The 13,980-nt window shown below is 43.3% G+C and overlaps 1 protein-coding gene across 1 annotated transcript in view; it reads left to right on the forward strand.

Annotated features, from left to right (window-relative positions):
• Window positions 1-4,094: 4,094 nt before the first annotated feature.
• The window catches only part of ZNF804A (zinc finger protein 804A), a 148,209-nt gene continuing 138,323 nt past the window's right edge, over window positions 4,095-13,980 (forward strand). Inside the window, exon 1 of the mRNA XM_032693845.1 lies at window positions 4,095-4,237. Coding sequence (XP_032549736.1) covers window positions 4,127-4,237 — 111 coding nt within the window. The 5' untranslated portion in view covers window positions 4,095-4,126. The remainder of the gene's footprint in view (window positions 4,238-13,980) is intronic.

Genomic DNA, 13,980 nt, shown 5'->3' on the forward strand with positions numbered 1-13,980 from the left:
TTCCTGTGACAAAATGTGGAGGGCTGCAGGCTACAGCCCACGATTTGACTGCATGCTGCAGGGCTTTGTCACTACTGCCTTCCCTCAGCTTTGTGATACCAGCGCTCCACTCAGCTCAAGTGTTGAAACAGGGAACCCACTCTGATCCTCTTCACATGCAGTGAGGGATGTGCTGAGGAACTAGGCTACCAGGCTGTCCCAGTTTCCCCTTTTTCTGGCTGTGCCACCCCCATAGCTGATGAATGAATGCAGTTGTAATACAGTGTATAATGTGTATTACACCATAATGGCCTTTCAAAGGTACGTAGGACACTCCTGGTTTTCCTTCCGCTTAACACAAGGATGACAGACATCAGAAACAGGGAAAAACATCCAAGGCTAAGAGAAAAGGGAAAAAAAAGGGCGATACAAGGAGACTGAAAGGGCAGGAGATGGTAAAAAGGTGTGTCTCAGACAGCAGATTTCTTAAAGGAGATATTCTTAGGATAAACTGAATTTTGTTGAATTCAATAAGAATTGCTGTGGGAGCTTAATTGAGTTTCTTGTGACTTACAGCACAGATACTCCTTTCTATCCTTGATGGAAATGTCTCAGTAGAGTGTGAATGATTTCTCAGGATAGGTTTGCTTGGTAACACATACTTTGTGCCACACTTTAAAGACCGTTAAGCAAAAGAGGTTTGTTTATACAGTAGAATATTTTTTTCTGGGTTACGCCAGGGCTATTTCTTGAATGATTAATATTAAATACTAGAATGCAGAATACTGAGTATTGTCAGAAGCAGAAAAACAGCACAATATATGTGAATAAGTGTAATTTGTTCACTGGCTTCTAGTTCAGAAGTTTTCCAGAAAGTATCTCAAATCCATAGCCTGTTTCTTGAGTTAGTATTTGCAGTTGTATACAGGAACAACTCCTGGGAGGTTTCTTCTAAATAAGAAGTATCAAGGAGAATATGAGAAGGAGTAAATAAGCAGCACTGGTTATTATTATTATTTGGCAGAGATGTGAATAAATAGTAATACACACAGTTGAAACTCCAGATGTTTACCCAGAGGAACAGGACAAAGACTGAAATAGGTAAGACTAATGGTATGTAGGATCCATGGGGTTTAGGGATTGATGAAATTAGCAATTTATTACAAATAAAAGGTTTGGGAAGGAAGCAGTATCTTGAGCCTGTGTGATCATAACAGAGAAAACAGAATGAGGCAGGAGAACTTCAGTGAAGGATTCAGATAGCAAAGTATCAGAGAAGATCAGCCCAAAAAAATAATAATAAAGAGGTAGGAGTAGAAAATTTATATTTTGCATGTTAGGTGCTACTTAGTACCGCTAGTCATTTGTTTATTGAGTGCTTTGGAGGAATCAAGTGGTCTTTAGTTGTTGATTTTTTTCCTCCCTTAATAGAGGAGGCCAATAATCTTCATTAGCAGAAGCTTTAACAGCTTTTAAAGCTGTTTCAGTCACTCCTGTTTGTTACAAAGCAGGTCGAGCCTTTAAAACTTGAGCTACAGGAGTAGATAATTTCTCTGCTGCTACAATAACATGTTCCCAAGTTCTTGGACACTAAAAAGAGTGTGCAAGCAGTGCCTGCACACCTCTGAAAGGCCAGACAGCAGCTCTCTCTATCTCTGCATCTACAACCCTGAGAGGGCCCAGGTATGGCTGTAGCAGGTGTGATAAAACATGTCAGCAGTGTGTCAATGCAAGGATTTCAGAGAAAAAGGTTCCAGTTCTTCGAAAAGTGTATGTGTAGAGTCTCACTTCCAGGCAGAAGGGTCCTCACGTATCAGTAATGTTATATTTAGAAGGTGGAAAAAATTTTTCTAGTCCAAGTTGGAATATATTTATTCACAGAAAAGCGTTGCCTAATTTTATTTCTTGCATAATAATATTTCATGCATAATAATTTCATGTCTTTTCGTTAGTCTACGCTACCTTAAAATCTGACATTTTTTGAGAGAGAACAATCCCTGTGATCCTGTCTGAAATGGGAACCAGGCCTTAAGTGTCCTATGTTGTTAAATTTATCAGATTTTTTATAATATTGACTTCATTTTTACATGGTAATGAACTTGCTGGTTATTTCTAGATGTACCCGTACACGCTCATAACCAGAAAAATAGTATTACTGTGCGTGTACATTATGACACCTTTGTTGGCTGTAACAAGAGCAGCAAATTCTGATCTCTCACCTGTGTCTTTGCTGTCAAAACTTACCACTTTTGCCATTTCTGTAATTCCTTCCTAAGTACTAGAAATGCTGATGGGTGAGTGACAGCTGTCAAAATTTACAATTCACTGTGTACAAAGGGAAGTAATGATAGAAAATGCTTATCAGAAGGCACCTCTCAGAAAACTGGTCTTTCCTTCATCAGGAGAGAGTAATTTCTGCCAGGAAATGTTTGTGTGCGTCCCCCATCCCAAATTTTCTGGCAGCAGTTCCTTTATTTTGGAGGGCAGGATGATAGGATGGTGGTTTTATGTTGCCAGGAGTAAATGCTGGCTAAAAGACATTTTCAGATGTTACATCATGGTTCTGGGCTTCTTTTCTAAGGTGTTCCCTCTTTTGGCACTGGAATTTCACCCCATCAATCTTGATTTTTACAACCCAGAATAAAGGGTAAAGCATGTTGGAAGACGAGGCAGCTGTAAGAGTGTTTCACGCCTTACGTGATAAAGCTGCAAATCATAGATACGCTATGGGGGGAAAAAAAACACCACCAGAAAAACAAACACCAGAAACAACAAACCACACTTGAGCATCTTTCTTTCTTGAGCACGTCTTATACTGTGACAAATTCTGTTCCTGGCAGCCAGCTCCAATTTGTGAGCTGCAAAACGAAGCACTTGTGCTGGTGCAGGAGCACGGGTACGCTACAGCTGCCTCATGCTGATGTACCTAATGGTTTTTAATCCACAGTTTGCTGGGGGCTTTATGGAACGGAGCGAGTACATTATACGGGCGTTAAGGCTGAGGGTGAGGATCGCAGAGGCAGCGCCAGAGCCTGCAAGAAACCATGGTGGGTCTCCTTTTCCCTGCAGCCGCCCAGGCCCTGCGAGGCCGGGCGGGCAGAGCCGCCTCCGCCGGCGGCCCCGGGCCGGGAGAGCCGTGAGTAACCGCGGGGGAGGACGCGGGCGGCCCGGGGGGGGATGCGGCACCCCAGGAGGAGGGATAAGGACGGCCCGGGAAGGGGGGGATGCCGCCCCGGCGCTTCCCGATGCCGTGACCCAGAAGTTTTGCCAGCCCGCTTCTGATCCTGCAGCTTCGTCGGGCGGGATGCGGTGGGGATGGGCTGCGGCCGCCGCAGCCCAGCAAAGGGCGGGATGGAGCTTAGCCCGAGCGGGGATGAGAAATGACCCGTTTCACCCAATTACGCCGTCACGGGCCGCTGGAGCCGAGAGCGGCGGGCGGAGGCGGCGATCCATCGGTCCCGGGGACCGAGGGGGCTGCTCCGCCCCGGGCAGGTGGAAGTGCCTGTGAGTTAGGTGTTACAGAAATATGGAATTTTTAAAAAAAAACGGGCGCGGGGGCTGCTCGGAGGAGGGGTGATTCGAGGGGCAGGACCGCTGGGCTGGGGGCGTCGCACCCCCGGCATCTCTCCACGTCCCCCCCTCCTCCCCAATCCCGGAGGAAAACCACACTCGTCGTCGTCCCCACCCCCCGGAAAAAGGAGGGCACACCCCACCTTCGCAGCTCGCTGGGTTGGGGTGCCGGCTCTGCCCTCTCGCCCCGCCCGTCCCCCTTTACCTGCCGCCGGCCCGTCCGCGGCGGGGGCAGCGGGGCGTGGGGCGGTGGGTGGCGGTGGAGGCGGCGTGTGACAGATGTCCTCCTCTGACAGCGCTCGGTACCAGCCCAGTGGCTCCCTGCCATTGGCTCAGTGCAGCCGACCGGCAAGGCTGCTCGCTATAATAGCACTATGCCTGCCAGCGGCGGCGGCAGCTCGCTCGGCTCCGCCGCGGCCGCCCCGCCGCGCATCCTCCTCCTCCTCCTCCTCCTCCCGCGGCCGCGCCGCGCCTGAGGGGCCGCACCCCCCGCCCCGCCGCCGGCCCCGGCAGCGCTGGCCCCGGCCCTCCCCGCCCGGCCCCGCCGAGCCCGGCCTGAGGAGGCGGCCCCGGCCCCATGGAGTGCTACTACATTGTCATCAGCTCCGCGCACCTCAGCAACGGGCACTTTCGCAACATCAAGGGAGTTTTCCGCGGCCCCCTCAGCAAGAACGGGAACAAAACTCTGGTAATGGCCTTCTTCCCTTGCCTCCCCTTTCCCTCCTCCTCCTCCTCCTCCTGCTCGCAGCGGCTGCTCGGGCTAGCGGGAGCCGGGGGCCGCCCGCCCGGGCTTTGCCGCCGCGGGGACGCGGTGCTTTGCGCTGCGCTCCCGCCCGCCGCCTCCCCGGGGCAGGTGCGGGGTGTCCCCGCAGAGCCGCCGGGGTGGGGCTGCCTGCGGAGAGAGAGCCCGGGGACCCTTCTGGGCGGGGAGCTGCAGAGCCGAGGCTCCGCAGCCCGGGGGAGGTCGGGGAGAGGCGGCCGCTGCTCGGCGGAGGGCATCCCTTGGCGGGGGGGGGGCTCCGTGCCGTGTCCCCCTCCGTGACTCCCCGCCGTGTCCTCCCGGTGCGGGGACAGCCGGAGGTCCTGCCCGGGGAAGTGCAGGAAGGACCCGAAACTTGTTTACTTGCTTGTCCGAGCCCCTTGGGTAGAGTGATGCGTTTGTTCGAGCACAGCTTCAGAAACGATACAGGTTTTTGTTTGTTGGCTGCCAAGTTTTTTTTAAAAGCAAACCCCGGGGTTTGACAGGACTTGGTGGCTTAAGGCGGTTCGGCTAGATGCTCCGGAAAGTGTGCGCAGGCTGCTCGAACTGTTTCTGTATTCATCCTCCATACTTAGATATCTTGACATCTATTGGGTTTCCGATGGTTTTGCTGACTTGCTTGGACTCACTTCGTGCCGTTACTGAACTTTAATGGAAGAGTGACGACGCAATAGCATTGGCAATACATGTGCTCTCCTGCTTGCTCAGATAAAAGGGATGTAGGATAACAGCAGGCTGGGTGAGCTGCATCACGTAACATCTCAATCACGGCACAACAAAGTGTGGACAGATGTCTGGAGAGGAGGATGGAGCTGAAAAAGGGGCTTAGCCACGTTGTTTATCTCTCTCTTCCATCGCTGCCTTACTCCGAAATCCCCTTTGGAGGAGACGGAGCAGATCTTACCACATCCTTGTTCCCTCGAATGCACGACCTATATTGATGGGGAATTTACTAAAGTACTTAACGTTTGCTAGAGTTGGCAAGCTTGCAGTTTCTCCCTAAATAAAGAGATTAAAGCAAGTCTGAGCCAAGTCATAAAAATAGTAACTACTACGAGAGAATCTGAGGCAGATTTTTGGACTGTTTCGAATGTGAATTCCTGCTTTCAGGTTGTGAATCTTTACAATTTTACTTGCTGTGGATTCTGCATATTTTTTGTTAGGGATTGCGTTCTTGGAATTTTAAACAAGTGTTGTAGTATCCATGAGATGGCAATATGTGTGTAATATTTTACTGTTACAGTTGCAAATCCAAGACCTACTGTAGAAATATTTGGTACACTTCAAATAACTGCATGATACATCACCTTCTTTTCACTGAACAATCTCAGTAAAGATGCATTTGGCAGGACTGAGAATACTCTGATGTAACTTTTGGACTCTATATTGTCTTGCAGTTCATAATGGGTTCTGCTCCAGCAGCATTTTATTATTTTTTTTTTATTTTCTTGTGGCCAAAAAAGCAACCTTGCATTCTCCATATTCCTGATTGATTTATTTACTGGTGAAAACATTAGCGGCCAAAAAATTTATGTGTGGGCAGTGAGTAGTGTAGCTGGCAAAGTTTCTGCTGAGTTAAAAAGGAAGATGTTGGCTCTGTGGGCGGCAAAATGAAGTCCTTCACTACGAAGTAAATAGTATTTCTATTTGGGCTATTTTTAATTTATAGGAGCTAAAGATACTGCTGGGTTGTGATAGAGGGTGATTGTATGGTTCAGAGTGAGAGTTCTGAGGCACTGGAGTACAAGTCAGTCACTTTCATGGGAAGATCAGATGTTTATTGTTTCAGAGGATCGGTCCCTTTCACTGCAAATAAACTTTCAGACTTGATGAAAATATTTATTAATACAAAGTAGAGTATGTTTTTAGAAGTTTCAGTAAGCACATGGACTTTTAATATCCTCTTGGTGTCTTCCATCCTAGGATAAGACTGGGAGAAACAGCAATTTGTGAAGCTAAAAATCAGAAATTTTGAGCTTCTCTAGCTCAGACATATTTTCCTATTTTGCTTTAAAGTATTCATTTCATTGCCTCTTCATCCGTGCTCCAAACTTTCTAAAATCACTGCTTCCTTGTAAAGTGAGAACCTGAAAACAGCCTCTCCTTGTACAGGGTAGAATTGCTGCCGTGAAAAACTTATATTTGTTAAGCTTTGATTCTCTTTCAAGAGTTCTGCCACCACACTCTGTCTAGAAATGAAGATACGTGCTACAGTAGAATTTCACAGCAAGTAGGAAAGTGCTGGTTCTAGTCAAATGGTGAAGTTGTGCTTTCAAGATGATTTTATATGGTGTATCTTCAAACCTGGAGCTGATTAGGTTTCAAGGGAGGAAGCTCCTTGGACCTTTTGGCTACTGTCCCCTTCTGGAGTGACCTACCATTCACTTGAAACTCATCTTTTTCTGCCCTGCTCTTCAGGAGAGGTCACTGAAAAACATTTTCCCTGACTGATTGTCCCTGCAGGTGATCCTTACGTTTTTGTCCTCTCTCTGTGTCCTGCTTCACACAGAGTTAGTCATTTAAAGCTTTGTGAAGTTTTGCTTCAAAACTCCCAGAAGGTAACAGGAAAAAAGGGTTACAAACCTTTTCTCACCTGGTAGGGGACACCAAGAGCAAAGCTTTGTCCTTCTATAAAAGTTTTTCTCAGTGGAGAACATCAGAGAGTTACTTTTTGGTAGATAAGAGGGAATAACACTGTTTCTATTGCTTGGTTTCTAGGCATGGCCTTTCTCCAAGGCATAAATATCTGTAATGCCCACTGAGTGCAGGGCTTTGAGATGGGCTTATTTGGGCAGTGGAGAGAAGTGGCTGAGGGATAAAGATGTGAAGTGAGGGTGGGAAGGCCACAGTTCTGTTCCTCAAGGGAAGACATTTTGGGAAAACCTGAGCTCAGAGTGAAGAGCACAAGAGGGAACAAAGGAAAGGCTGGATTTAGGTTAGCTGTGGAAACAGGTTACTGTAAAAACTTTTTTAATTAAATAAAATACGAAAAAAATGCCTGTGAATGAACCTTTAGTGAGACAGTGGTGGGAAATAAAAGGATGTGTATTTACCTATAGTTCTGGGTATCTGATAGCCCAGCTTTGCACAGTACCCAGTGTCTGTGCTCCCCCATGGGGTTCTGGTAGGGCCCCCTTACCCAGTTGTAATCTGCTGCTCCTTATCAGGAAGATAAATGTGAGCAATGAATTGACAGGAAACGGGCTTAGCACTTGTGGAAGAACAGCCTCGAAAACTCAAAGTTACTCCAGAAATGTATGGTTAAAAGAAATTGGTGGTGTTTGGGCTGTTGGATAAGACTTTGTCCTCTCCCACTGCAGTCTGTACTGTCTGAAATATCCCTCAAATGTGCACAGTCTCATTGCAATAGTTAATCTGCTGTTGGAAGGCTCTGTGTGGCATCTCTTTGGAAGGGGCATTTTGTTGGTGTACCACCCAAGTGAAGCAGCTACTGTCTGGTCTTTGGGTGGCAGGTGTTTTTTGAACAAGAAAGTCAAAACTTACCCTGTGGGTCAGTACTGTGCAATGATGTTCCAAATTTCTAAGGCTCTTCCTGCATTTTTATGTATACCTTAGTGTTTTAATCCATTGATGTTGGCCTGATGGGTTGGCCAGTTCTTGTCAGGGTTCATACTTGGTGACTTTGAAGCTTTCCCCAAGGCTGTTGTTTTTAGCAGTAGCATTTCATAGAAGTTTGTTTGCTACAAGCACTTTGTTTTGCCCATGAATCTCCTGAACTTTTAATGCACTTACTGTGTTATTTTTTTTTTTTTTTAGGTCTTACGTTATTGAGGCCAAATTACAGTAGTCTTTCTTCGTAATTCATCTTCCTTGCTGTGGCTGCTGTCTTGCAGTTTATAATCTCAAAAAAGTATTGAAACTTGTGTGGAAAAAATAGCTCTCTGGAGAGAGAAATCAGCTGTTTGGAGTCACAACCGCAGGCGATTTTTCTAAATCCTTAAAACGTCTTTCAGGTTACAAACCAAACCATTTTAAGGCATTATCCTAGTTAATAAGTACAATCTTTGGTTGGTCAGCAAGAGAAGTGACTCTTTGTTTGGTCTGAGTAGCTGGTGTAGGGCTCCTTCACTTCTTTTAATTGGACAAATATGTTTTCTCTGTTGGTGATCCGAACGAGTAACGTGCTATTACTTGGCCAAGGAGGTTTAGACCTCTGTGTGTTGTAAATTGCTACTGTAATTCTAGTTTGAAGTGTCTTGTTGATACAGATCAAAAGTAGGTAAGATAAAAATTCCCTGGTAAGTGGTTGGTTAAAGGACCAAATGTGCCAAACACTGGAATCTATTATTGCGTCTAGCACACACCTACATCTATTTGTAGGTTTATACTTTGGTTAAAAATATGTACACAGGGGACTTCAGGGGTAGAATATATATATATATATGTGTGTGTGTGTGTGTATATATATATGTATATATATATGTATATATACATATATATATATATAAAACTTCTTTTAGAAGTTCTAGGGCATGCTTCTACTTTTATGAAAACTCCACGGAGTTCAAATACTGACATACAAGTGTCTTCTGAATGTGCCATCTGTTGTTCAGGCTGTCTGTTGTCTTTAGCTCTTTTAAATTTTGTAGAATGTTTTTGTCTTTCCACATCAACTAAAGTAAACACGTTGGGGTGGACATAAAAAAATGTATTTTATGAGAATTCCAATTACAAATGTCAATACCCTACTGCAGGAAGAAAGCACTGAACTACCTTTAAAACAGCTTTCCTGGTGAAGACTGCAGTTGCAATTCTGCACAATCAGGGTAAACATCCACTGTTTGCAAGCCATCTAGTGCATATATAAAATAAACAATATCTACCATAAGTTTATTTTAAATACTCATAAAAGCAGGTCCTGCAATTCTGTTTGCCTTATCATATATTGCCAGTAGCTGGGCAATTTAAAAATTATATCTTATACATGCAGAGTTTAATAGAACTATTGGAACATACTTTAGTGTTTCAGAGTTTGTAGGGTACAGTTGTTAGACTGGAGTTGTATTGTTAAGGGTGAAAAAAAATCCCCTGTTTTTTAATTCACTGTTTTTGTTCCCCATGGATATACTAATGTCTTTTTTGACCTGAGCTTGGAACTTGAAAATGTTCAGATCTTTTCTGCGAGAGAAGCTGAACAGCCCTCACTCATTAAAATATTAAACCGACAAAATAAAGTCTACCTAATTTAATTTTAATAATTAATAAACGTCGCTTCGCCCATGATTGAAAGCCAACCATTCAGAAGAAAACGAAATAGGCTGGTAAAGCGTGAGGAACAATAAAATCATAACTGTGCTCCACTTCTCGAGTTCATTTGTACGAACTGCAGCCACTTGGTTTATTTTTTTGGTATCAGTCCTGGTTCAAAGCAGGAGCAGAGGGGTTGTTTGGGTGAGCTGAGTGGACAGGAAGCTATCATGGTTTAAGTGCGTTTCTGGAGCAATTCTGAGAGGTGCCAAGGCTCGTGCAGTGAGAGGCAGCGCTCTTGCGTCCATCAGACTCCGTGTGAGTCCATCCTCTGCTCCAAAAAATAGCAGGAGCCGGAGTCCAACACGCAGTAGGTTTAAACTGGGGCAGCTTCTGCTTCAGAGCCATTACTGAGGCAGACTTTTGTACTGTAAAAGCTTATTAAATGCATGGTAAGCTTCAAACACGTCGGTATTCTGTTGGATGTAATTAGACTATTACCATGGTTAAATTAGTACACTTGTTTAGTTTTTTTCAGATCAAGGCCTTCAAGAGTAAGTCTGAGGAGAGCCTTCGCCTTGAATATATTTCCTGATGCAAATATCTGGAGCAATCTCGTAGCTCAGAGATACACAACATTAATTTTAACACGTTGCTCACACTCGGAAAACAGCGTTGCCGATATGTTGTTTTACTGTGGTTGCTGACTGGAAAACAGCAAGTTGGCTTCCGTGTTTTCAAAACCACGGATATTTTTGAAGTCCTTAAACTTATTACACCTTTTCAAGGTGCAAGTTGCAGTCCTAAAGGTCTTGCCTTCCCTGTAGGCTCTGGGAACATACGGGTTCTCTGAGCTTCCTATCAGCAGGGATGTTGGAAAAACGAGTTAACTCTGAGTAGTGGATCTAGAGGACACTGAGTAGTGAGTGGCCTTTTAGATCAGCACGTTGGGTTTTCATGTAGGACTTAACTAAGTAGCTGCAAGATCTTGGATGCCCCTAGCTGGTGACAATTGCAATATTTCCTTTTTTGGAATGGCACTTAGCCACACCAACAGGAACAATTAATCTCTGCAAAACCCAAAACCATTGAATAGATGCGTCTTGAAATGTAGGGATGAGCTAAAATAATCCCACAAAATCAATCTCCCAGAGGATTTTCTATTATTGAATATCTTAATACAATTAATGATTATTTATAGGACAGTTTCTTTTAATGCTGCCTGTTGGTGGTAGAAAGTGAGTTGATTTTTTTTTTTGTTTGCTCACTTGTGATTCAAATGTAAACATAGCAGAGGGAATGAGCCTTCCTAATTCAGCTGTCTGGCCAGTCCCTCATAAACAAATACTAGTCAGACCCTTTTATTTTTCCACGCATTTTTGGACCGAGAACAAATGTTTTTTTTTCTCCAGTGTTCTTGAGAGACTGTTTTATGATGAGCTGTGACTTACTGTGTTGTTTAAAAAAACCCCAAACTAAACAAAACAACATTTACTCACAAGGAGGCACAATATTTGTCATGTTTAACCTTGTTTGTTCAACAGAGATAAGAAACTGCCTGAAGGCATCGGGAAACAGGAATTTTTAACTCATAGTGTAATTAATTGATTTTGTTAAAATACATTTACAATTCCCTTTCTCTGAGGACTGACCATGGCAGAGGTACAGGTTGGGCAGAAGGTTTCATTTTTCCCTTGGCAGAGGATGTTTGTTCTGAAGCATCTGAGTTGTGTTGCGGACATGAATTCCTGTGGAATCCTTTTTATTTAATTATTTATTTGTTTTAAATTGACTCAGAGATTAAATTTCCAAATATTTTCAATATGGAATTTGAAATGGTGGTAGCTATACAAACAGTGGTGTGAGAAAGAGAATGCAAACTCTTCCTCCGCTGCTGTAAGAACAAATCCACACAAGGCCTGGAGGGAGATCTCCTGATCTCCCACCTGGCATTGCTCCCCCCACTGCATATGATAAGGAACAGGGGTTTGTCATAAAACTCTTGAAATATCTTGGAAAAGGTTGAGATTTGGGTTGAGAAACTGAGTTTTTTTTGGTTTGTTTTTAGAAGCTCATCTATATTCTTGCTTTGTACGAATGATGTAGGACTCGTCAGGCTTTTTTTCTGACCACACTGATTTGCATTTCTTTAAAATGATTTTTTTTTCTGTGTGTGTGAAAATGATATTTTTAGAGAGGCTTCTTTCCCCAAGTAACAAGTGATCAGGCTACCTCCTCTGGGACCCAACTGAAGTCAAATATTCAGGTTGCAAGGTTTCTCTCAGCCTGTGTGTAGATATATTGCTTACATTGGCCAAGTCTTGGTCAGATTGTCTTCTTGGTGCTGCAAACCATCCATTAGAATTTGCCTCTTTGCCTTATGGAAATGAATTTCTGGACTAGGAAAGCTACTTTCTTTCCATCTAACTGGTAACATACTTCCACAGCAACTAAAAATCAGTGTGGTTGTCCCTGCCCATGGCACAGGGGTTGGAACTAAATGAGCTTTTAGGTCACTTGCAGCCCAAACTGTTCTGATTCTATGATCTGAGACCTGTAAGACTGTAACTGAGGAAGAAAAGCAAAGAAATAAAAAGAGGGAAGTATTTTCTGTGTCAGTGTCCATAAAGTTTGTGAATTGCTTTTTTCAGTAAATACTCTTACAGCTTGATTTACGTGGCAGAATGTAATTGTTTAAATAGGTGTGATTTCCAAGTATTTAATTTCTGCTGGAAGTGTTTTTGATAGGAAAGCACAATAGCCATTCCAGAATAGTGTATCAGCTTCTCCTTCATCAAATGGATGTTGATAAAATGTCTGGAGTTAAAAGCTGGGGACACACTTGGGTCTGTGTCGGGTTGGGATACACACAGGGGTCTGGCCAAGCAGCCCACGTGACACCTTGAGCCTAAATCCATAAAACAAAAAGCTTTTTTTTTTATTTTTTTTTTAAGCTAGTCATTATTGAAATGGATAGTTATTTAGGGAAGGTTGCTTAAAGATGTTTAATCATATAGGATGTTTGGTCCTCCTTCCTTGGAAGGATGACATACATAAGTATGTCGTGTTTTTTATACATGTTTGGTTAACTTGTTTCCATACCCCTAATCATTGATACTGAGAAAACAGAAAGCTCATAGGAGACACCTATTCTGTTAAATCAAAATCTCCTCCCTATTTTGAATAACACAGGAAAATGTTTATCTAGATGTTGAACATACATTTGGTTTGATTTCTGAATTTAAAAAAAAAAGGCAAAGTAAAGAAATTATATAAATAGGCTTCTTATATACTTGACATAGTGTGACTATATATATGTATATATAGTGTGACTGTATACTGTGACTATAGTCTCCAGGGTGGGTTTTTTGTTCTTTTTTTTTATTTTATTTTTTTTAAGCATTCTGTTTTTACAAAATATTCTTAATTGTCAAAGAAAGTTTTAAGTTTGCTTAAAAGTGAGACTCTGGAAACTTCATGTAATTGCATAAAGAACATTATGCTCTCTTACATGAGCAGTAAGCAACTGTTCATACAAATAAAGCAAGGTTGTTAGTAGCCTTTTTTTAAGCAAAATAACTTTTATGCTGCTTATTTATGAAACGTTCTTAAAATATAGTTAATGCTTCGGAGTACTCTGGGGGTAGCAGTGGAACATACAGCTGAATAGATGGGGGTTTTTTGCTTCTTTGCATTGATATTTCTAAAAGTAACATTGTTTTTTTTTCTGATAAGTTTTAAGGAAAATATTTCATGAGGGAGAAAACTCCAGATAATATTTGCTTGTCCTTCTGCTGTGCAAATGAGCTGATAAGTCATCTGACACCTGTTTGTTTGGCAAATAAGCGAATTTGCATGGAATATTGGGTAGAATTAAGGATTAGAAAGAGATTAAAGCAGTGTTAAAGGACCACTTCCAAAGGTTTGTGGGGTTTTAAGAGTGACAGCCTGTTGAGCAGAAAGAAAAGCTTTGCTACCAACAGGATGTCAGAAATGCTTGAGGGTTTCTTTATGAAACACCTTTGAGTGCTCGTGGGTATGGAAGTGTCAAGCAATGTAATTAGAAAAGTCTGGTGAAACCTGGTACCTGTAGTGCTCTGCTGGCAACTGCCCACGGTGATCAAGTGTGCCCAGAGAGGACCTGCTTTATAAAACACCGAGAAGTAAAGAAGGAAAAGTGGAGTTTTGCAGCGCTCCGGTTTCTGAAAGGAAACCGCAGCTGGGTATGTGAAGGAAGCAAAAATACCCAGGATACTTCGTAGGGAGAAAAGGTGGAGTTACCAAATGATAACAGATTATTACACTGGCTGATATTAAGATGGAACAGGAGAAAGGCCGTGGCAAAGGTTTGCCTTTCATTGTCAGCATATTCATGGTGGCAGTGGCCCTTGTCTGCCTCGTTTGCTCAGGTTCTCGCACGGGGAAACCAGACGGACTTGGAGAATTTTTGGTCAGTCAGGCTT

This window comes from Chiroxiphia lanceolata, chromosome 7 (genome assembly GCF_009829145.1).
Source record: "Chiroxiphia lanceolata isolate bChiLan1 chromosome 7, bChiLan1.pri, whole genome shotgun sequence".
Classification (NCBI taxonomy): domain Eukaryota; kingdom Metazoa; phylum Chordata; class Aves; order Passeriformes; family Pipridae; genus Chiroxiphia; species Chiroxiphia lanceolata.